Genomic DNA, 26,068 nt, shown 5'->3' with positions numbered 1-26,068 from the left:
CACAGATTCAATAAATGAGATTCATTTATTAATACATAAATTGTGCATATACAAAAGTCTGCCTGGATACAGATTGCAAATCTTACTGTGAGGGTTATCAAAATGCAGGGTGTATAATCACAAAGAGATACAAAACACAATGAGATGCAAACAAAGAATACCATTCGGCTATACTATCGTTATACTACTGTAAACAGTACTCAAAAGTAAATAAATTAATCATATGAACTGAATTGATATCAACTTGTGTTGAGGAAACAACTGAATTCTTGAGATGTAATGTTGAACATTGGGTTACTTATCCAGATATGGATTTGTATATCCCTGCACAGACACCAAAGACCAGCTAGCAGCTGCGTCCAATCCCTGCAGTGTTCAATAGGCGTTGTACCGGCACCTCTGGCTCCCAGCCAATTACTTGGGGTGCAGCTTTGAGTTGAATGAATTAGGAGGAGAGATTTCTGCTGTGGCGACGCCTCTGACAGTGTCTCTCTCATGGATCTAATAGTAGTCCGGCTGACTAGTAGAAAGTCCCTATGCATAGAAGCTGACTGCGGGTCTGAGCAATTCACTCTTTAGGGGAAGAAACCCGATTTGCTTCCAGTGTAGCACTGCTGCTGAATAAAACTTATTCAGGTTGTCTACAAGAGTCCAAACGTATACTCCGGTAATCAAACGAAGCGCAAACGTTGGCATTGGCTAGTGATTTAGGTAGAGCATTTCCCAGGCCGAAACTTTGCTGAAACAAGGTTCCAGTCCCTATACAAACAACACTGACCGTCACATGATTGTCTCTGAGGGTGTGAAAACTGGCTGGGGGAGCAAAGTTTCTGAGCTGTGCAGTGTCTTTTAGACCAGAACCAAGACAGGTTGAACGTTAAGCGGGCATTTCAGACCCATCTAGGGTTACCGCACACTGCAGTTTCCTGATTCGTTGGTCAAGGTGAGAGATGAGTAACAACGACCTCTTACATCTATAACCATAGTCCGGATGTTCCCAAGAATCTCACAGACAGATGGGTGCCAGGAATGGCCATTGAGCATGATAGCCAAGCATGGCTGGGTGCATCCTCATTTGGGAGCTATCCGAGAGAAAACACCTTAAATCAGAACTGTGTGAATAGCTTCTCTGTGGTGCACAGGATGAGAGATGGGGTCTCATTTAGGAAAAACCAGCAACACTTAATTCTGTCTTATTAATAAGCATTGCTGCTACAGAAGTGTAAGAAAACCGGCTCAGGGACGCCAAATATGTAATCATAGCCAAAATGTAATGTTGCCATAGCCAAAATGTAAATGTAGTGGCTCTCTGAAGGCACCAGTTCTGTAGGGTTTGGGCATTTACTGAGACAATTATTAATTGTAGCAGTAAATCACAAAGTTGATTCTTTTGATGGCTTTAGAGTCCAACCATGCGACATAACTCAAACAACACACACACACAGGTACTAATACACGAGAATACATTTATTAATATATAGAATATGCATGTAAACCTAACATATCTTATCGAGAGGGTTATCAGAATACAAAAGATATATATTCAATCAGTTACAAAGTGTTACACATATCAAGAGGACATACGTTCAGTATATCATTCATTAAGACCGTTTCATAAATGAACTTGGTTATAACTTCTACATTAGATACTCAAAACAAGTACATAACTCTTAGGAATTAAATTGATATCAACTGGTTAGGATAACAATTGAATTCTCGAGCAGTAATGCATTGAAGTTAAATACTCATCCAATTTCTGGGGATTCAGATCTCCTGCGGGCACAAAGAAACAGTTGCAGGCTGTTGCTGTCCAATCCGCGCTCTCTGGCTCCGTGCCAGGCTGTGCTGTGCGGCTTGCGACGGTGCGCTGCAGATGCTCACTGGCCTGCTAGTTAGTGTTGGCTTTAACTAGCAAAGTTTGCGCACAGGAGAAAAGATGACTGTGGGTCCCAGCAAGTCAGGAAGAGGACCGGTTCATTCCTGATGAAGAGCTAGTTCTGAATAGTGATTCAGCTGTCCACAATTCCGACCTGTTCACGAGGCCTGCTGCTGGTGCTAACCTCGGGTGGATCCTCTGGTTACTCTCTGGCAACCTCCGCTCTAGACTCTTAGAACAAAGGAAAGTTCTGGCACTCGGACACACTGGACGTTCCGTGGTTGTCCGGGCTGAGTCTCAGGATGGTCAGCAGGCGCGCTGCGAGAATGTCCTGCCCTTGGGAGCCTTCTGCTCATGGGCCACCCTGCACTGGAATTCTCCTTTGAATTCCCTTTAGAATAGTCTCAGAAGTCCACTCTGAATCTTACTGAATCTCTCAGGCTCTCTGTGTTGCCTGTTTTTACCTGGAGGAACTTCAGCTCATTGATTGGCTGAAAGTTCCATGGGCATCAGAGTCCCACGTGGGTTACTCGGCCCTACCAGTCCCTGATTGGTTGATCAAGGTGAGATATGAGTCACTTACTCCTGACACTTAGGAATGCAGTCCAGATGTCCATCTGGCACTCCCTAGACAGATAGGCGCCAATGGATGACCATTGATCATGATAGCCAGGCTTAGCTAAGTGCATCCCCCTTTGGGAGCTGTCCTTATCAAAGGAACCTTAAATCAGCCTGCATGAATAGTTTCTCTGTGGCTGCACCACAGAGATGAACAGAGAAATGGGGCCTCATTTGGGAAGGCTCAGAGCACTTAATTCTTTCTTTAAGTTAAGTGATGTCCCTTGCCATTAGAACATTAATCTTAAATGTCCACATTACTCCTCAAGAATTCACACCGGAACCAGCATTGGATACAAACAGGATGAATAACATCTGGAGTATGTATAAACACGGTAGGAGACATCGTCTCAGTCTAGGCATTACACATCAAGAAGTTCACCGTCAGTATCTGATACCTCTGTAGTAGATATATGGGGAGAAGTCACTTCCTTTCTTTTGACATGCTACCTTTGACTCATTCATGCTACCCAGAGTACATCTTGATGCGAGAGTACAGCATTCAGAGTACACTGTCAGTCATGATCCAGCTACCCGGCAGCAGTGTTACAATAACAACAGTTCCTGTTCCCAGCCCCCCTGATGAACCACAACACCTGTGTTGGGTATCTGCTAGGGTGGTTTGGAGGTTTGTTCCATTAAAGCAAACTAACTACCTGTACCTCTTCAGGGCTTACTGTTTCTTGGATTTCTATCCAATTCAATAGTGTGGCACCTGAAGGCATCCATGACCTCAAGTTTGGTCTTATGTTGTCTGGTTCTAGACAGTACAGTGTTAAGTTCAAGCTGTACTTTCACAGGTATGCAGATATGTAAAAAATAACCTCTCTAGCTTTCTGAATAGTTTGCTTCTTGTGTTTGTGAATGGTATTACTAGATTTAGTGCAAAATGGATTTCATAGGTTTTTTTATAACATGAAAAATGACAGGTTGGTTCTTGTGTGTTGTGACCTTTTTTCTACCTCTTTAACAATTTAATTAATGCTTTAAGAATATAATAGGGTTTATTACTGATAATAGATTTCAAAGTGAAAATGGTAGAAAAGGGGTACAAAGAAGTTCATATGTTGTACATACAAATGATAAAATGTCATGCTGGTTTATCAAATATTATACTAAAGTAAAAAAAATAGTTTAAAAAGTAAAATTGCAGATATACATTCCATAACGTATGGATCATATGACCAAATGTACCTATAGTAAATGATTAATTTCATTTTTAAATCCACTGCAATCAGTCTTTGGAAGTAGAAAGAAATATATTGTAGCATTTACAGGTTCTTTTCAGAACAAAGGACGATTGGAGACGTGATTAACAAACAAGCATTAGCTTTATTAGTTAACAACCACACAAAACCAAACACAGGATATACACGCACATGAGGAGACTGACGGAACACGTACACATCGTTAGGGTGGTAATTACCTAACAACACACTATACTTTTACAAGACTACACAGGGCACTCGAACTACTAGGACATTATTTACACAGGTAGGGTCAGCCGCTGGTCATTGTGTTGACCCTCAGACTCTCCCCGGCTACCACTCCCAGCATGTCCAGCGGTACTACAAGCGCCAAGGGGCGCTTCCTCCTCACCACCAGGCGAGGGCGTTACAATATTGAAAACAGAATTTTTGTTATTGGCTGCCTACTTGAAAAAAATCAATCAAATAATAATAATAATCCTTTCATATTATGTAACATGTAGGGTATCAGTTAATTAACATAACTATATAAGAGTGGTTTAAAGCTAATGTGTATTGAAAGCATAGTAAAATACAGTAAATTGAAAACATGACTTAATATGATTCAGTGGGACTACTGCACATTAATACAGGATCTGAATTTCATATAAAGGAACTAGTAAAGGTTTATTGCATGTTGAAACAAGAAGAAAAAAAAATGTGACACCTGAAAAAGGCTCCACAGCCAAAATATTGCGTTTCTTTTCTTCACTTTTCAGCATAGAGTAAACCTTTACTTGTTTCATTGCAGCCTACGCACGTTGACGCAGCTACCTGCTTTAAATATATCTTTTCTATAGCTCAATGTAATGACCATCACTTCTTCCTTAAAAGAAGCCATCTATACTTGCTGATATCATACATGTTTACGTTTTACTGCTGTATCACTATAGTAACAAGTGCTTTCTTTGATGTGTCATTCATATTACATGTCAAGAACATTTTTTCAGAACTCCAGGATTTTTTTTTAAATCTTGTCCTAGCAGTCCCTAGCAGGGCTTTCATCTGAAGCTGCTATATTACCCTTGTATCAGCAGATAAATGATAGATCCTTAGATGATATAGAAATGATTGGCTGGCCAAAATTATAAAAAATTATATTTTGAATGCTATATTATAATTATGATAAAACTATTTGATCTTTAAATTGAATATATCTCTCGCTCTATGATTTTATTTTAGAACTAGAGTAATGTCACGCCCTCTACTCACCGCATTCTCACATGGAAACGCACCCGCACTAATTAAACCTCAGCTCTGAGCACTTCTGCCAAACGACACCACCCCTGCAAAGCAGCCAACCACGACACTTCTTCAGTCAAGCACCTTCTTCTTCACACAGTACCTAAACCCCTCTGAACCCTCTGCTCTTCGCCAGGTATTGGTTGTACTTTAGTTCACCTGCCTCGCATTCTGACTCCTTGTTACCTACTACAGAACTCCACCTCGACTTTGCCTATTGTCTTGCCCCATGGATTTGGAAACCCACTCGTTGTTCTCCTACTTCTGACCTCTGGATCTGCCTACTCAACTTCGACCTCAGCCTTGCCCTTCTCTGGTTTGATGCCTTTTTCCTCACAGACCTCGGAAGCCGACTCAGACTTCACCTCTCATTTTACTCCTAAGGTACCGCATAGGGACCATCCTCCCGTTACCTTAGTGGGTCATACCTGACAAGTAATTTAAGAAAAATATTTTAATGTGGCAGTTCCCCTTTAAAAATTAAGAAGTTTATTTTTTTGGAACAACCATAACTGTTACAGAAGTGAGTGAAACTTTACATTTACAATTTGTTACAGCTATGATTTTTAATAAAAATAATAACTCCTGTCACACCCCTTTTTAAGCTCTTTTGGGTTCCTTTTCTTCTTCTTTACACACACTCTCCACCGAGAATGATGATCACACTGGCCCCCTCATCGTGATAATAGGATACTTGACTCCACAATCCATTACGTCTGGGCCCTTTGCCTTCGGAATTTCAAGTTCATCAAGTTTATCATGTTGTCCTCACTGCTAGGAACTTCCTGCTTCCAGATACAAACACAGAGCCTCCTGCTCCTACTCCTTTAGGCTCACTGTCCCAGCCCTGACGTCCTCTTCTGACACCAGGTTGAGCTACACAAACACACACTTCCTATATCACCAAGTCTCTTCCGCACTACACACCATGGCGAGACCCAACACACTGACTCTTTCTCACGCATCTAGGTTGTGAACTCAAAGCTACTGGCACACCTCACATCGTTCTAGCCACCACTATGTTATATCGATGCAACTGCCAGTGCACCGCCCTGTACCCAGCCACCACTCATTTATCTCCCAGAGGGCTGTAGCTAGATAAATCCCACTCGCTTCCCTGATACCGTGTATTGCCAGGGGGAGGGTCCTTTTACCACACAACCCATTGTGGTCCACCCACACTAACTCATTTATCAAATCAAAACTCACTCATACAGCGGACACGACAGCCCTGCTCTCACACCCTAACAGGATGCTGTCCCCTTAAATCTTTCGGTGATCTCACAAAGCTCTGTCTCTTCTATCACTCTCCTCCCAGACTGACATTCTCACTCTTTTCCTTGCAGGCTATTCCTTTCACAATCCCATCCGTGATTGTCTTTCTTCTCCACCCCCTCATGGGGTTACTGCAGCGGCTAATCCAGTCTGTGTTCACTCATACACAGTGGCATGCTCTTCTAACATCCCCCTGACTAGTAGCGTCTCACACCCGTTACTGTCATACTTCAGCCCAGCTCTCTCACAGCAGATCCTCTGCATTTGACCTCTCACCGCTGCAGCCACAGCATGACTGAGGTCCTGTTGGATCTTTCCCTTCTTCCAGGAAATATTCAGTCTAGTTTTTAACCATTCCTACACCTGCTGTTCATTTACTTATTCACATCAGGTATGGTTTCCAAGGCAAAGTGTCTGCTTTAATCAGGGCTCTGCTCCTCACACCAGACACTCCGTGCATTACACCACAACTTATATGATCTTACAAATACACTTATCTCTGTGACAATGCACCCTTTGCAATGACTGGATAGTTAATGCCTCCAGATTGCTTTCTCAGTCTGTCCCGAGGTTGGGGGATGGGGGATGGGGGATGGGACTGAAGTCTTCCTCAGTTTAACATCTGATATGTCCCTATAACTTTGTAGCTAACATTTTTAGTAGATAAACATTTTCTGTATCAAATTCTTTAACTTGGTCACTTACTGTGATTATTTTGGACAAGCTTTGAAGTGCTAATTCTATTCGTTATAAAAATGCTATAATGTTTTAACCTTTTCTATGAATACCTACTGTTGCTATTGTTGTAACAAAAAGTTGTAGTAATATTCCTTAAAAGGGAATATTAAAATGGATCATGTAACTAAAAATTTTGTTAGCTGAAAATAAAAATAGTTTATTAACATCATTAACAATATTAATTTATTGATCTAAATATAATATATTTATGTAGTTGATAGTAGTGCTGTATTCCACTTTTTTTGTAAATATCTGCATCAATTTCTTTAACTCGTTAACTTGTGGTTATTTTGGAAACATTTTAACATGTCCATTTTAGCTATCACCCTATCACCCAGAAGGTCTTATGTTCGATTCTCAGTCAGGGTACAAATGTAATTTCTAACAAATAAAGATTCCTTCTCTAAAATTAACATAGTAAATAATATGTACACTATATTGACGTTTTTATATATCAGCATGTATAATATTAAAATAATATTAATAGATTAAATGATAAATAAATGTGAATACTGTTAATGACAGGAGTAAAAACCAGTTCTAATGGTTTACAACAAGACTTAAAATGAAACTATATATAATTAGTTCTTGGTAGCTGCGTCAGCATGTGTACGGTGCAAATGAATGAAAAAAGATGTATTCCATGCTGAAATGAGAAGAAAAAGAAGAGAAGAAAAGAAACACAATGTTTTGGCCAAAATGTTGTTTTTTTCATATCTTTTCAGCATAGAAATAACAATTTGGATTTAAAATGCCACTGAAATCAAAGTATAATAATATCTCTGAATATTATTAACAATATTAATTTATTATTCATAATAATTTCAAACTACATACAGATGTACTCGTGATCCACTGGTCTGTCGTAGAAAAGATTTACAGTAAACGTCTTTACTGTGCCTGTTGCAGTATTGAATATTTATATGGAATTTTACCACTGAAGGGAAATCTAAGTAGCTGAGCATAAAAAGAATAGGAGCATACTGTAACACGTGTGAAGGCCATAAACTATATTAATTTTGGAACATAAACATACATTACAGATGCAGCCATTCAAAATGGGTGAGATATTTTGCAGCATACCCCGGTGGGTGTGTCGCGGTGTCACGCGGTATCACGTGGTGTCACGTATCATTTGACGCTCTGCCGGAAACTATCCGGCGTCGCCTTGTAAAACCGCCAGAGGGAGCTTAACCTCTCATTTACAGCATTTGAGCCTTTCATTTTGAACTGTGTATAACAGCATGTTAATTATCAGTCATTAAAATGTTGGTATATTTTATGAAAGCAAGATTGCTCAGTTGGACAAAAGTACACAACCTACCTTTATCAGAAATATTTATGCATCAAAGCCTTTACTGAAGATATTACTAATAGCATTAATAATGGATGACTTTGGACAAGCTGTATACTTGGAAAAATGCACACCGGTATTCCATTTCTCCCTAAGCATTGTAAGCTTCGAAGTCTTTAACTAACGTGATACCGGAGTCAACAAGCATACTTTTAGAATTTGATTAAAAGGGAATATAATATGGAATCGCGTATCTCAAGAATTTAATAACGATATGATTACTGCGGCAGGGCTGTGTAGGGCTGTTTCGCCTGCCTGTTCATGCGAGCTGTCTTGTAGCCTACTGGTCTAGGTGTGTGACTACCAACTGGCAGGTTGTGTGTTTGAATCCAGCTGGTGCTGGACCTTTCAGTTTTATTTATTTTTTAATCGCGTAACATAAACATATTACCGTATGCAAAATGTACTGTATACAATATGTATATGTATATTTAATGTCTTAACTGTGCCCGTTTAAGTATTGAATATTCATATCTAATTTTACCACTGAAGGGAAATCTTAACATAAACATACAGTATATGGCTGGTCTCGGTACTTTAAAGAAAAAAATACACACCAGTATTCCATTTCTCCCTAAACATTGTAAGCTTCGAAGTCTTTAACTAACGTGATACCGGAGTCAACAAGCATACTTTTAGAATTTGATTAAAAGGGAATATAATATGGAATCGCGTATCTCAAGAATTTAATAACGGTATGATTATATCCGTTTACTGCGGCAGGGCTGTGTAGGGCTGTTTCGCCTCCCTTTTCAAGCGAATTCCCTTGGAGCCTACTGGTCTACGTGCCCAGCTACCAACTCACAGGTTGTGTGTTCAAATCCAGCTGGTGCTGGACTTTTCTTTTAACAAACATTTCTTCGAAAAAATAGAATAGCGATATTATGGACAATCAATTTACATTTATATTTCAAAATATTACAACATGATCGATTCTAAGTCATTTTTGATAACAATGACTAGTCAACCTTCTTCCCTTCTGGCAACGGTCCCTGCTTCTGCTTCCTGCTTCTATTGTGTGTGTGTGTGCAATAGAGTAATTTTTTTATAGAGAAATGGAGGCTGGACAGTATGCGTTACAATATAAACATTTATATTGATTTAAATCGTGTTCTGATTTAAATCGTAAACGCGTTTAATTATATGTGTTTTTTAGTCATAATCAGGCTAATGCAACATAAATTGATACAGTATCTTTGTCTTCTAAGTATCTTAATTATCTTACAGCATAGCTTTTTTACCCTTTTAGATTTATATTTCTTGGGATTTTGGGATCAAACGTGGAAGGATTAGATTGTAATCGTTTTTATTTTTCAAATACGTGATTGTATTTCTGAATGTTATGTTACACCTACAGTAGTTCACTGCTTTAAATACATCGAATTAAGAAAGTTATGTGTAGCACTTTAGATCTTTTTTTCTGAACCAGGGAAAATCTGATCATGTTTCTCTATAACAATAATAAAAAACTTTATTTTACATATCACCTTTAAAAGTGGCATCTCAAAGCAATACAGTAGATCGAAAAACAGTTAAAAGGGACCAAAGTAAATACCAGACAAACGCAAACGCGTTTTTAATAAAATGCTTTTATTCATTCAGAGTGAGAGGGACATCCAGAAGAGAGAGACACACGCACCGGTTTCCATTGACAAAATTGTTTTTTTTTCAATTCCTCTTGTCTAACAGGAATGTTTTGTTTGTGGACAGACTGTTAGACTAGAGGAAAAGAGCGCCACCTTCTACGAAGCATTTCGTTGATCCGATCACGAATGCTACTAATGGTTTCCCGGAGATTGCAAGGCAAGGCACTTTTGCCTCTGGACCCATCGAAATTTACAGACGTGGTCCACCCCCAGTAAATTTCACAAGATTTCGAAACACGAGGGCGGCGTAGTGGTCGGCTCTTGCTTTCCCGTCTATGCCGATGCACTGCAAGTACAACCCCCCCTCCATCTCCTGAGTGATGGGTAGCAGTTGGACATCTGGGAGAATTTTTCGTCCCACTGGGGTCTGTGAATTCCGCTGTGCTTCCTGGGGGGAGATAGATGGCGGGGACAGCATCAACAAATTCCTGCGCGGTGGTGAACGGAGAGGCCGGGATGGATTGTCCTGAGGCGGTGCGTGCTCTGCGGGGGGCAGAGCTTCCGCCAGGCATTGCAACCTGCGCGGCGGGGAGAGGCACTTTTCGGGAGAAAGCTGCTCAACTGTTTGACTGCTGGAACATACTGTCTCTTTCCTCTGCATTTTCAGGAGTGTCTCTAGCCTCCCAATCCTCCCCAGTAATGCATCGTACTGCTCCTGCTGCTGCCGAAATGTCTCCACACGGGTGCTGGTTCTACAGGTTGGCACCCTGGCCAGTGGCCGAGAGCAGAGACCCACGGCCTGTGGCAAAATAACATAATTCATGTAAGAAATAAAGTCACACAGTAGTTTTCATCAGTCGTGGAACAGACGTCAAAATAAACTTTTCTTTTTTTCCGTCTTACCGCTTTCTTTTTTACTGTCCTGGTGGTAGATTTCGAAGATCGTTTTGCCCGTGCGGTGTTTTGTTGAAGAACAGGCTACGAAGAAATAATTATAATTGAATTTAAATTTCAAAACGGCAATAATACCTTGTAATATGTGCTGTAATCGTGTATTTCAGATGAAGTCTGCTGTATTTGCTTACCCTTCGCTCTTTGGAAGCTGGGGCGGCAGAAGCACCCCGTCTCTTCCCGTAAAAGGTCTTGGTCTCCATACTGTACTGTGGTCGCTGTAGTGCAGGTTCGCAGTTTTTTTTTGTGATGGGAGCTCACCCAATCCCTTGGTGTATTTATGCTATATTCACATGTACGGCTAGAATGTTCATTGTCTCCCAGTGAAAGCCGGTGCCTTTTGCCGAAGTCGGGAGACATTAGAGACTGTTAAACCAGCGCATTAGCACATCAAAGCCCATTGAGGGTATTGAGCCAGTATTGGCTTTAGTATTAGCCATACAGAACATTAAAGTGCCCCTTTTCCATTCAGCGGGTGCCAGAGCCGCTGTGTCCTATCTTCTGACAGTCGCCGTTGTGAATGTCTGTAGAGTGTATCTTATTTTTAGTACTATATTTTTGTATTATATTCCCTATTAATCAAACTCTAAGAGTATGTATCAGCTTGTCAGTCAGGTCTTTTTTCTCTATTTGAATTGTGGTTTACACATCGCACGACTTTAAAAGCTAGAAAGACAGGTTTCGATTCACATTAGCTGGCGAGCCTTGTTAACAAAAAAAAAAACAGACAATACCCATGGAGGGGGAGGTCAAGCCAGAGAGAGAGTTTTTTACCCTCTGTCTAAAAACCCAATTAAATAAAATAGGGGTGTCTTTCCCTGGTATTACCTCATCGGTATGGTGTAAGTTTTATCTGTACCATACCATACAGTATATAGGTACAGAATTCAACCTGCACCACTGTATCGCTTTGGTAAGGAGATGGACAATGACCAAAATCATGAAGACTCTCTCACACCAAATAATGAAGATGAAAAGAAACGGGAAGTCGACACGGGACATTGTACAGCAGTTGGCTTCGATGGACATCTTAGTTTCTGAAAGCACAGTGAGACGACATTATAAAGGGGAGAGGAGGCAAAGAGAATCTAAACCGAGGACGATTCAAAGGTAAATAAATTTCTAAAAATACCTTTCTTGCATGTAAATACAACTACACACATTTTTTTTAAAACTAACTGTTGATCTCTTTTTTTTCAAGTCCTATTGTGCAAGCTATCGACAAACTGACTGATGAAAATGATGAGCTACCGGCGATGCAAGTCCAAAGACGGCTATGGGCTGACCTCGGTGCGAACATTAGCCCGACATCGATAAGAAGAGTACGCAGGAGGCTTGGATGGAGATACAGAAAAACCAACACATGCCCCATGATAAGGCTAAAAAACAGAGAGGAAAGACTCAAGCAAGCGCTCCAATGGATTGAACAGGGGGAGGCATTTCAGGATGTACTTTTTACCGACGAAACAACAGTGGCTGTGGAACAGTTTTCAACAATGGCATTTTGCAAAAAGGGGAGATATGTGGACAAGCCAAAGCCCAAACATCCACTGAAGGTTCACGTCTGGGGGGTATATCTAGAAGAGGCCCGGGACCACTTCTTATTTTCGAAGGAATTATGGACCGTGTATTCTTCGAGGAAGTCGTGGTCACACTGCATGCTGCCCCATATATCAGGGAGCAGTTTGGATCAAGGCACCGTCTCTTTCAAGACAACGATCCGAAACACACAGCACAAAGGGCAAGGCTTATAGCAGAAGGAGTGAACTGGGTGAAAACTCCAGCCGAATCCCCAGATCTAAATCCGATAGAGATGGTTTGGCATTCGTTGAAAGACTACGTTCGGAAAACTGCTAAGCCCGTCACAAAGCAGGAACTGATCGATGCGATCTATAAATTCTGGGAGGAAGAACTGACCAAACAAAATTGTAACAATTTTATTAACAGGCTGTTTCGTGTTCTTCCTAGGATTGTTGACCGGGGAGGGGGACATTCGGGAATGTAAGTCTGAGAAACAGTCTGTCCAGAAACAAAACATGTAAAAAAACAATTACTTTTTGTCAATGGAAACCGGTGTGTGTGTCTCTCTCTGCTGGATGTCCCTCTCACTCTCTGCTGAATGAATAAAAGGATTTTATTAAAAACGCATTTGCGATTGTCTGGTATTTACTTTGGTCCCTTTTAACTGTTTTTCGGTCTACAGTATTGCGTTGAGACACCACTTTTAAAGGTGATATGTAAAATAAAGTTTTTTATTATTGTTAGAGAGAAACATGATCAGATTTTTCAGAAAAAAAGACGATTAAAATCTGTAATCTTTGCACTTGTATGTTATCGGAAAATACAATCAGTTTCTGCTTTGTGTAAGGATGGTGTGGTGAGAAGGTGAGAAAGTGGTGAGAAAGCTGTACTCCTCAAAGTGCTTTACAAGATAAAAACAATAACAACAATAGTGGCTGGTCAAACGATTTTTTTTAATCGAAATACAAAATGAGATACTGTATAATGATGTGCATGAACAAAGTTATACTGCAATTTTCCTTAGATACACGATTTAAAAGAAAAATTTTTTGAATCCCCGGCGGAACGCATTCCATAAGAATCAGCGCTTTACTTCGCGCTTTACAACCCTTACTTCGTGCGACTGGAAAAGAATTAGTGATCAGATCAACGAAATGCTTCCTAGAAGGAGGTGCTCTTTTCATCTAGTCTAAAAGTCTGTCCACAAACAAACAAAACTAACAAAACATTCCTGTTAGACAAGAGGAATTGAAAAAAAAACAATTTTGTCAATGGAAACCGGTGCGTGTGTCTCTCTCTGCTGGATGTCCCTCTCACTCTCTGCTGAATGAATAAAAGCATTTTATTAAAAACACGTTTGCGTTTGTCTGGTATTTACTTTGGTCCCTTTTAACTGTTTTTCGATCTACTGTATTGCTTTGAGATGCCACTTTTAAAGGTGATATGTAAAATAAAGTTTTTTATTATTGTGATAGAGAAACATTATCAGATTTTCCCTGGTTCAGAAAAAAAGATCTAAAGTGCTACACATAACTTTCTTAATTCGATGTATTTAAAGCAGTGAACTACTGTAGGTGTAACATAACATTCAGAAATACAATCACTTATTTGACAAATAAAAACGATTACAATTCATTGTTATCAAAAATGACTTAGAATCGATCATGTTGTGATATTTTGAAATATAAAATAAATTGATTGTCCATAATATCGCTATTCTATTTTTTCGAAGAAATGTTTGTTAAAAGAAAAGTCCAGCACCAGCTGGATTTGAACACACAACCTATGTGTTGGTAGTTGGGCACGTAGACCAGTAGGCTACAAGGGAAGTCACATGTAGAAAGAGGCAAAACAGCTCTACACAGTCCTGTCGCAGTACACGAATATAATCATATCATTATTAAATTCTTTAGATACGGGATTCTATATTATATTAGCAGAAAAGCTTACACCCTTCTGAAGTGGTTCAATAAAATCTGGTATACGGAAAAGAAAGCGTTGATACATACAAGTATCTTTTAATACAGTCTTTGCTGTGCTCTTGAGGATCCTTGTGATATTTTGAGCTCTAGTTGAATGATAAGTGTCGCATTTTAAATCATTTTCGTAGTTAGAAATTATGAAACGCCCTGTTAAAAGCAAGGAAGTTTTTATGCCCGTTGAAGTAAAACAAAATGCTTGACAAAGTATGGCTTGGACAGATTTCAAGTGCTTTTACAAACGTCTAAAGAAATTATACTTTGAGTATACAGCTTGTCCAAAGTCATCCATTATTAATACTATTAGTAATATCTTCGGTAAAGGCTTTGATGCATAAATATTTCTGATAAAGGTAGGTTGTGTACTTTTGTCCAACTGAGCAATCTTGCTTTCATAAAATATACCAACATTTTAATGACTGATGATTAACATGCTGTAATACACAGTTCAAAATTAAAAGCTCAAATGCTGTAGATGAGAGGTTAAGCTCCCCCTGGTGGTTTTACAAGGTGACGCCGGATAGTTTCTGGCATGACGTCAAATGACGCGCGATTAACTGCGTGATACTGCGTGACACCGTGTGATACCGTGACACGCCCACCAGGGTATGCCGCTAAATACCCCACCCATTTTGAATGGCTGCATTTGTAAGCAATTCCTGGTTTTAAATATGAAGATTTTTAAGTCACTATATCTATTTCTATCATTCAAATCTTGAATAAATTAAATAATTTTCTTAGAAATGAAAGGAATATTTATGCTATATTGACATGTTTATAAATTTCATATATCACAGTATGTTAAATATTCACTTTATTTTCACAATCTCTTTAGCCCTGGAGATGTCCCACTATGGGAAACGTCTTTAAAAGGTTTCAGGTTTGTGTTAAGATTTGTATCTGCTGTAACTGTTAATACAGTACAATGGTGAATGTTGTGGTTGTACTGTTTATCACCTAATATTGTAATTGTTATATAAATGTGTTATACCAGTGATTAGTTGTTGCAATTCCTCACAGGTTCAGTCTTAGTGTTTATACATTGAAAAAACATATGCATAAACTATGTTAATGTCAGTGGTTTTACAATAAATGCAATATGCATTTTTCCATTTGTGGAATAGTTTGTCTAGCATATTGTTAAACTATATACTACAATGAGGAATCAGGAATTTTTAAGTAGTGTTTTCTCGTCTCCTGATGTTCCACATGTGAGAATCACATGAAGTCATATCCACAGATAATCTGAAACAGTAGTGTACACATCATAGAACTGCAGTTTGATTGTATACTGTATAAATATACTGTATATACAGTAGGAAACTGTATGGTTTTAAAGCTATTACAGTACACTATGTGTAAAATAAAATTTTTAAAAATCAAAATCTACAGTAAAATTGTTTCCATATTACTTGTCTCTGAAATTTGCATTAAGACAAAATATAGATTATTTTAATGTGGATGGAAACCTGAACGAAGCACATCACGTTCACAAAAAGCTATAAAATAAAATATTTTTATACTGTACAGCATATCCAAATGAGTAATTTTGTTTTTGTAAAATTCTTTTAATATTTAACATACTGTAATACAGTTTAAAATTAATAAAAGTCTAAACAGTATACAACTTAAATTTTATGATTAGAAAGATATTGTTATGGATTCGGTAAAGAGGGACCGAAACCAGTGAGTGAACCCACTTGCAGGAGCTGACAAAGCCTAGCCGTGATCCAAAAGAAAGCTGTAGTCGAAGGAACGAGCCGAGAGTCCAGGGGAAGCCAGAGATCCAAAAGGGAACGAGTTACCGAAGCCGAAGCGTGATCCGAAATCGTAGACAATAGAGCAATCCGATAGTCCAGGGGTAGCCAGTGATCCAAAACAGAGCGTAAGTAACGAAGCCAAGCCGAGATCTGAAAAGCCGTAGTCAAAAGGGAAAAAAACGTAAACCGAAAGCCAAGACAAACACAGGGTAGAAGTAGGAGTAGCACAACCAGGAAGCTCGAAAGGAAAACCAATATTGACCAAAGAGGTAGGGAAAGACAGGTGTTTAAGTAGGATGACACGGGGGTGTGGTGGTGAATAGGAAAACTGATAGGTGAACTGATGCATTAGGACTACGCCTACTTCTGCCTCCTCCGTTGCCGGGAGGCAGGGATCGTAACAAATATTCTCCCAGGAGGATCTGCATTGATTGGGATTCTAAACCAGACATTTCCTGGTGCAGCCAAAATGCTTCCACATACAGTACCATGTTAACCATTTACTGGACCAAATGGCAATTTACAAAGTAGTACAGTCCCATAATAGAATGTTTTTTTAAAAAGTGCAGAACAGTGGGCTGAGGAGTGGTGTGTGCACCTTGATGTGTGATCTGCTGCATTATCCGGCTTGCATTCTGAATAGCTGTATCTGTATTGCACTGCATTGTGTTTATTTTCAACTACCAAAATGTCCCTTTAGTTACATAAGTCCATCTTAATATTCCATATTTAGTGGATTAAAGTAGCACAGTAGAGTAAGAGATTAAATAAAGCAATCATTTCACTAACATCTAATGCACCACAGGTGCCGCCTATTGATTGTGTTTGGCCACTGAATCACATAGAAACATACACAACACTGTGCTGTAGTACCTCAGCAATGACTATTACAGAGCATCCTTAGTGGCTGCATCTGTGTATGTTGGTACTGTATTGCGTTAAAAACCTGTGAGCCAATAACTTTTGAAAAATCTTGCTGTTTTACTTTATGATCTCTAAAAGTCAATAAAACATCCCATTACTCCTTTAGTGAAATCTCATTAAGTTCAAAAGCATGTTTTAAAGTAACCAGAAAACAATTTACAGAGTAGATCAGGTGGGTAGCTGCATCAGCATGTGTAGGATGCAAAGGAACAAGTAATAAGTTTATTCCATGCTGAAAAGAGAAGAAAGAAAACACAACAATGCATATGAGTATTTTGTAACCCTGGTATATATTATTCCTCTGCTTTTGTACACAAGACACTAAAATGTTTCATAGTAGTCAGCTGCTTTTCTTGACTTACTGTCCTTAATATGAATTGTGATTAAGAGTCATGCCAAATGAAAGCTGGTTCAATTTTATTTGGATAGTAATATTTCATCATCGATTAAAATTTGTTCTTTATCGCATTACCATTATTGCTTGAATCCTATCACTGATACTCACTGGCATTAAGAAAAATTGTACCTTAAGTATTTGTTTTGTTGTACGTATAGGGGGAATCAAGTTTTTAACCATACCTCAAAGTTCTTCTTATCTTTAAAGAGAGGCACTGGACACCTAGTAGGTGTCCACTCACAAGTAGGTGTCAGGTAGTGGTGAGATGGACAGAGCTGAAACAAAGAGGTGGTACAAAAGTACACAAAATAAAACCAACACTCAGGGCTGAAAGGTGGTAGCAGCTAGGAACAGGGGATATGCTGAAACAACAAAACAAGCACAAAAATAGAAAGAAAGATAACTGGCAAAAAAGCTTGAAAGTAGCAAACACACAGCAACTCAGCTAATGACAGAGCCCTGAGTTAAGGATGAGGGAAGTAAGAAATAGAACTAAAGACCACTGTGAAAATCTGCCTGAGTGTGTTCTAACAGTGAGAGAAGGTGTGCTGTCCCGATGTGCATGCGCGTGAATGACCAATCAGCAGCACCCACTTGGGCATAACACACTTGAACTGACTCTAGAAACTCTTGTTAAACCCCAAGACCTTAAACACAAACACATTTAAAACCATGAAAAAAGATATGGAATGAAAATAAGAAAATACTTCTACTTTGTTTACAGTCCAAACTAGAGGACAAGAGGAGAGACAATTAGGATTTAAACAAGGGACTGTTTTTCCTTTACTCAATATTTAAATCCTACTGGTGTTGCCCACTAGGCTAAATAAGTATTTTTTAGATTGGGGAAAAAGCTTCCCATTTGTTTAGTATCACAATCACATGGATTTAGTTATACATAAGGCCTATTATTTTGTATGAAACAGGTTCACCTTATCTTATTAGTATTTGTTTATAATTTGCAGGGTTAGATTCTTTAAAGGGTAGGGCACAGGTACTCTCATTTCTTGTGTAATCATAGCTGAAATGTAAATGTAGTGGCTCTCTGAAGGCACCAGTTCTGTAGGGTTTGGGCATTTACTGAGACAATTATTAATTGTAGCAGTAAATCACAAAGTTGATTCTTTTGATGGCTTTAGAATCCAACCATGCAACATAACTCAATCAACGCACACACACAGGTACTAATACACGAGGATACATTTATTAATACATAAAATATGCATGTAAACCTAACAGATCTTATCGAGAGGGTTATCAGAATACAAAAGATATATATTCAATCAGTTACAAAGAGTTACATATATCAAGAGGACATACGTTCAGTATATCATTCATTTAGACCGTTTCATAAATTAACTTGGTTATAACTCCTACATTAGACACTCGAAACAAGTACATAACTCTTAGGAATTAAATTGATATCAACTGGTTGGGATACAGTAACAATTGAATTCTCGAGCTGTAATGCATTGAAGTTGAATACTCATCCATTCTCTGAGGATTCAGATCTCCTGCGGGCACAAAAAGAACAGTTGCAGGCTTGTTGCTGTGCGGCTTGCGACGGTGCGCTGCTGATGCTCACTGACCGGCTAGTTAGTGTTGGCTTTAACTAGCAAAGTTTGAGCACAGGAGAAAAGATGACTGTGGGTCCCAGCAAGTCAGGAAGAGGACCGGTTCGTTCCTGATGAAGAGCTAGTTCTGAATAGTGATTCAGCTGTCCACAGTTCCGACCTGTTCACGAGGCCTGCTGCTGGTGCTAACCTCGGGTGGATCCTCTGGTTACTCTCTGGCGACCTCCGCTCTAGACTCTTAGAACAAAGGAAAGTTCTGGTACTCAGACACACTGGCCATTCCGTGGTTGTCCGGGCTGAGTCTCAGGATGGTCAGGAGGCGCGCTGCGAGAATGTCCTGCCCTTGGGAGCCTTCTGCTCCTGGGCCGTCCTGCCCTGGAATTCTCCTTTGAATTCTCTTTAGAAAAGTCCACAGAATTCTCCTGAATCCCTTCCTTCTGAATCTTACTGAATCTCTGTGTTGTCTGTTTTTACCTGGAGGAACTTCAGCTCGTTGATTGGCTGAAAGTTCCATGGGCATCAGAGTCCCACGTGGGTTACTCGTCCCTACCAGTCCCTGATTGGTTGATCAAGGTGAGATATGAGTCACTTACTCCTGACACTTAGGAATGCAGTCCAGATGTCCATCTGGCACTCCCTAGACAGATATGCGCCAATGGATGACCATTGATCATGATAGCCAGGCTTAGCTAAGTGCATCCCCCTTTGGGAGCTGTCCTTATCAAAGGAACCTTAAATCAGCCTGCATGAATAGTTTCTCTGTGGCTGCACCACAGAGATGAACAGAGAAATGGGGCCTCATTTGGGAAAGCTCAGAAACACTTAATTCTGCCTTATTAATAAGCCTCGCCGCTACACTTGTAAATAATTGCATATAACAGTATTCATCATTGTGTATTTGGTGGTTCTTTTAAAATTTGTAAATAATGCTGTGATTTTCACTCTGACTTCTCTACTACCTGGTTACAAAGAAAACATGTTCCTACAGGTGTTACCTCTCATTAGTCCCTAACAAGATGAAGTGTGTATTTATTAATTTTTATTATTTGCCTGCAAGTATCAAGTACCAGGAACTGAGCTTATTTTTTAGAATTCTAACTTCATTTAATTTGCCTACACCCTCAGTTTATATATACTGTATTATGGTGGGTAGCTGCATCAGTATGTGTAGGCTGCAAAGGATCAAGTAAGAAAACACATTTCGGCTGTGGAGCCTTCTTCAGGTGGAGCAACCAGAAGAAGGCTCACACCTGAAGAAGGTTCAACGGCCGAAACGTAATGTTTTCATTCTTCTCTTTTCAGCATGGAATAAACCTATTGCTTGTTCCTATACTGTATTATAGCTGATAATTTCAGATGTCACACATTGCCTCACAAAAACATGTCAACCCTTGGGCAACATCCCCAGAGACAACAGGATGGTCATTTGCACAGTCATAGATTTTGAATGCAGTTTCACATTACTTTCTACTAAATATCACTTGTTAAGAAACATGAATTGAGCAGGCTGTCTACAGCCTGTCTATTGTAAGTCTGACAAAAGTGTTGTGAAATGTATAAAATTATTATCCAGTCCTCCAGTATTTGAAGGGAATAAATGAGAAAAGTTACTAACACATCATCATTTTAACACTTGGGAATTTTGGAATTTAATCCAACAAACCTCTTCTCATCCCTGATCTGTAATATATCAGATTAAAAGAAACTATAAATCTTATGTCTGGTTATCCTATAAATTACATGTATTTAAAATATGTTTTGTCTGTGTAGGCCCTATGATGGACCAGCATCCCATCCAAGGTGTATCCTGCCTTATACCTAGTGCTTTCTGGGATAGGCTCAGGGCCACCATGACCCTGAATTGGATAATCTGTTACAAAGTGGATGGGTGGATAATTCAACTAATGTTAACAGGAACAAGAAGGATTCAGAAATTTACAGAAGCATTCAGTCTTCTTATGTAGATGAAAATGCTTAATTATGTGAGTTTTATTTCAATTTCAGTAACATACTATTTTTAATAGATTCTGTGGTATGCTATAAAGAACAATTTACAGTATTTATTTAACAATTTTGAGCATAAGTGTATTGTTTAAGATTTTAATAATTACACATTTAAAGCTTTAGATAAACTGTATAGTTGGTTGTAACTTGATGAGGAGGCAATTTAATACACATTTGGCTTTAAGAGGGATAGCCAGGCCATAAGGACAAAGCTATTGTAAACCTCAACCCCCTCCTCTAGAGGAATGACCCAAGGTGCTGCGACAAGCACAGTGATAGGGAGAAGGGATTGCATAGTGATTAAATTTGAACCACTGATGTACTTTTTAGCTACAGTATACAGTGGTGGGAAAAAGTGTTTGCCCCCTTCCTGATTTCTTATTTTTTGCATGTTTGTCACAGTGAAATGTTTCAGATCATCAAACAAATTGAAATATTAGACAAATCACTTTTTCACACAGGGCCATGTAGGTTTGGATTTTTTTTTCCCTTAAAAATAAAAACCTTCATTTACAAACTGCATTTTGTGTTTACTTGGGTTATCTTTGTCTAATATTTCAATTTGTTTGATGATCTGAAACATTTCAGTGTGACAAACATGCAATAAAATAAGAAACCAGGAAGGGGGCAAACACTTTTTCACACCACTGTATATGCTTAATCTGAAAAGGTTTGTAATCTCAGATCTCTGTCCACCTATTTTGTTTACAGAAATACATTTTACAACATTTTAAGTTGTTTCTAGAAAGGGTTTTCATCTATTTAATGGGTTCATTTTTTCTCTCATAGAAAAAACATTAAATAGTTAACGTCCCTTGATTTACAAGCTGTTGTTTTGAATCCCTGTCTTGTGGAGCTGCTTATCTCCAAAATGACACCCACTGGGAGTACCATATTGGCCACAGTGTACCCCTGGGATTGAGGGAGAGAGAATCAGCTGGCCTCATCACAGTACAACAATTTCTTTTAAAAAGTATTTCATTATGCCGGTTAGAATTAATTGAAGATGAACCATCACCTCATACATTCAGAATTTAATGATTCAAGCTAGTCTTCTAAAGCAAAAAATATTACAGTGTAGTGGCGAGGCTTAATAATAAGAAAGAATTAAGTGTTCTGGGCTTTCCCAAATGAGGCCCCATTTCTCTGTTCATCTCTGTGGTGCAGCCACAGAGAAACTATTCATGCCGGCTGATTTAAGATGTTTTCTTTTGATAAGAAACAAGCTCCCAAAGGGGGATGCACTTAGCTAAGCCTGGCTATCATGATCAATGGTCATCCATTGGCCCCTATCTGTCTAGGGAGTGCCAGTTGGACATCTGGACTGCATTACTAAGTGTCAGGAGTAAGTGACTCATATCTCACCTTGATCAACCAATCAGGGACTGGTAGGGCCGAGTAACCCACGTGGAACTCTGATGCCCATGGAACTTTCAGCCAATCAATGAGCTGAAGTTCCTCCAGGTAAAAACAGGCAACACAGAGATTCAAGATTCAGTAAGATTCTGAGGAGGATTCTGTGGACAATTCTAAAGGGAATTCAAAGGAGAATTCCAGGGCAGGACGGCCCAGGAGCAGAAGGCTCCCAAGGGCAGGACATTCTCGTAGCGCGCCTCCTGACCATCCTGAGACTCAGCCCGGACAACCACGGAACGGCACATGTGTCTGAGTGCCAGAACTTTCCTTTGTTCTAAGAGTCTAGAGCGGAGGTTGCCAGAGAATAACCAGAGGATCCACCCGAGGTTAGCACCAGCAGCAGGCCTCGTGAACAGGTCGGAACTGTGGACAGCTGAATCACTATTCAGAACTAGCTCTTCATCAGGAACGAACCGGTCCTCTTCCTGACTTGCTGGGACCCACAGTCATCTTTTCTCCTGTGCTCAAACTTTGCTAGTTAAAGCCAACACTAACTAGCCGGTCAGTGAGCATCAGCAGCGCACCGTCGCAAGCCGCACAGCAACAAGCCTGCAACTGTTTCTTTGTGCCAGCAGGAGATCTGAATCCCCAGAGAATGGATGAGTATTCAACTTCAATGCATTACAGCTCGAGAATTCAATTGTTATCCCAACCAGTTGATATCAATTTAATTCCTAAGAGTTATGTACTTGTTTCGAGTATCTAATGTAGGAGTTATAACCAAGTTCATTTATGAAACGGTCTAAATGAATGATATACTGAACGTATGTCCTCTTGATATATGTAACTCTTTGTAACTGATTGAATATATATCTTTTGTATTCTGATAACCCTCTCGATAAGATCTGTTAGGTTTACATGCATATTCTATGTATTAATAAATGTATCCTCGTGTATTAGTACCTGTGTGTGTGCGTTGTTTGAGTTATGTCGCATGGTTGGATTCTAAAGCCATCAAAAGAATCAACTTTGTGATTTACTGCTACAATTAATAATTGTCTCAGTAAATGCCCAAACCCTACAGAACTGGTGCCTTCAGAGAGCCACTACATTTACATTTTGGCTATGAATCATTACAACAGCTAAAATGATAAATTGCTATATATAATCTGTAACATGCTGAGAAGCAGATGCAGTCTTAAATTGTGTAGTAACTAAGACATTCTTACTAATCCTTTAGGTCCTTTATGGTAGACATTACAACTAAAACATCACCTAAGTTTATCTGATGAAAATTTCTGTCTACTTTTTCACATCCCATTTTTGGATAATGTATTGCAAATCCTAAGTGAAGCATGGCAGCTAGATGTGGGAGATGAAAAGAGGATGGAGGTGCCAGAGAACTGCATTATGCTACATTCACACTATGAAATTAAGGAATTAGCTGAACCTGTGAACAGCCATTTCTATAAAAATATAATCGGAAAAAGGGTATTGTTAAATGAGAAGCTTGTGCATCTTCTTGAGCATGTGTCACTAAGATTTCAGGATGAGATTACCTGCAATATTAGGAAGAAAGTAAATGATCCCAGTTTATGTTAAAATGACTATCTCTTTGTGAGCTTCTCTCATAGATGTATTAACTGCAGGTAAACAGAAGACAGTTATTTGGTGAACAAGTTCAACTGAGCAGGTACAGTACATTTCCCACTGTTACAGCTGGGTTATAAAAGACAGCCTATAGATGCAGCCATTAAAATTGCGTGGCACAGACACGTACCGCAGGTAATTGGCTCCGTTCTCGCGCATCATGACGCGCGATACCGCGGTACGTGATTGGTTAACAGACAGGGGCACTCGTGGTACGTTGGTCGGTCGTAGAAAGATTTAAATGTCTTTACTGTGCCTGTTTTAGTATTGAATATTTATATGGAATTTTACCACTGAAGGGAAATCTTAGTAGTTGAGCATAAAAAGAATAGCATAACACATGTGATACCATAGACAATATTAATTTTGGAACATAAACATACAGTATTACAGTATTTGGCTGGTCTCGCTACTTTAAAGAAAAAATACACACCAGTATTCCATTTCTCTCTAAACATTTTAAGCATCGAACACAGTAGCCAGTAGCCTGGTGGTCTAGGTGCCAGATTAGTAACCCACAGGTCTGCTGTTCAAATCCAGCTTGTGCCGTGACTTTTGTTTTAACAAACATTTCTTTGAAAAAATAGAATAGCAATATTATGGTCAATTAATTGACAATAAATATAGAAAAGCACATATTACATTTGGGAAATAGTTTTAATATGTAAATAGTTCCCTGGTTCTGCACCCCTGGGTGTTTCTCTCTCTCGCGCTCGTTCGCTCGCTCGCCCTCCCCCCCTCAATTCAATTCAAGGTGCTTTGTTAGCAGGGCTCTTCGCGTGTCTCTCTCTGGTCGGGGCGCGGGAGAGCTCGCTGGCAGGTGGTGATGGAAAGAAAGAAAATAAAGGCAGCTTTTAACTCCGCAAGTCACACACCAATACTCCATTTCTCCCTAAACATTTTAAGCACCAAAGTCTTTCATGTGGTTTTCATCACTCTCTGCAGGAGTGCTGGCTGTGACGAATTAAACCAGTTTCACAGGTATTTTCAAGTGGTCGAGTCTTCAGCGGGAGGGGGGATCAAGCTGCCCAGCCATGTGGAATGCCACAGAACCCCAAACAGACAATACGCACTAGCCGAATATTTGACCAAGATATCCAGACACAGCTGTATGAGCTCCACCAGTAAAACTCAAAGTATTACGCTGGTCCACACTATCTGCAACCATCATTTTAAATGAAAATACTTTATTTTTTCATCAACAAAAAGTAACACCCACCACAGCATTTCGTTGATCTAACTAACAAGGATGGGACATTAGCCAGCTAATATAATAAAGGAATAACTTACTTTTTTGTTTATTTCTTTAGCACACATAAATTATTTAAACTGCGACACTTTTATCATTAAACGAGAGCTCAAAATATCACAAGGATCCTCAAGAAATCAACAAAGACAACAGAAAAATATATGTGTATAAGATACTGTCCATGTGAATCCAAGCTTTTTTATCTATGCTAAGAAGTAGTCTTTAAAATTTCTTCATTACACAGTGAAGTCATATTTCCGGGATGTGCCTATATTAGTATGCTGGGCAAACGTTCAGAGGTCAAATTCTTTCGCGCAGGTTACAATGCCTGGTGGAAGCTCTGCCCCCCACAGAGCACACACCACCTCAGGACACTCCATTCCCGCCTCTCTGCTCACCACCGCGCAGGAATTGGCTGATGTTGTCCCCGCCGTCTATCTCCCCTCAGGAAGCACTGTTTATAGAGCGGAATTCACAGACGCCAGAGGGACGAACAATTCTCCCAGATATCCAACTGTTGCCCATCACTCAAGAAAGAGGGGGGGTTGTACTTGCAGTGCATCGGTATAGATGGGAAAGCGAGAGCCGACTGCTACGCTGTCCTCGTGTTTCGAAATCTTGTGACTTTTGAAATTTACTGGGGGTGGACCACATCGGTAAATTTCGATGGGTCCAGAGGCAAAAGTGCCTTGCATTGCAATCTCCGAGAAACCATAAGTAGCATGGTGAATCGGAGATTCTCAACACTTACTTCGTTTGACTGGAAA

General features: G+C 39.5%; 1 protein-coding gene across 3 annotated transcripts in view; it reads left to right on the top strand.

Moving 5' to 3' along the window:
• The window catches only part of kctd8 (potassium channel tetramerization domain containing 8), a 179,516-nt gene that overhangs the window by 131,954 nt on the left and 21,494 nt on the right, over window positions 1-26,068 (top strand). Inside the window, exons 3-4 of one of the 3 annotated variants that reach the window (XM_069194593.1) lie at window positions 10,634-10,667; window positions 16,421-16,430. The exons of 1 other annotated variant lie outside the window; for it this stretch is intronic. In XM_069194593.1, the coding sequence (XP_069050694.1) occupies window positions 10,634-10,667; window positions 16,421-16,430 (44 nt within the window). The remainder of the gene's footprint in view (window positions 1-10,633; window positions 10,668-16,420; window positions 16,431-26,068) is intronic. One more of the 3 variants, XM_069194591.1, reaches the window with a different exon arrangement.

Source organism: Lepisosteus oculatus, chromosome 1 (genome assembly GCF_040954835.1).
Source record: "Lepisosteus oculatus isolate fLepOcu1 chromosome 1, fLepOcu1.hap2, whole genome shotgun sequence".
NCBI classification, from domain to species: domain Eukaryota; kingdom Metazoa; phylum Chordata; class Actinopteri; order Semionotiformes; family Lepisosteidae; genus Lepisosteus; species Lepisosteus oculatus.
Note: the sequence above shows the minus strand (reverse complement) of the source record. Positions and strands in the feature narration are given on the sequence as shown.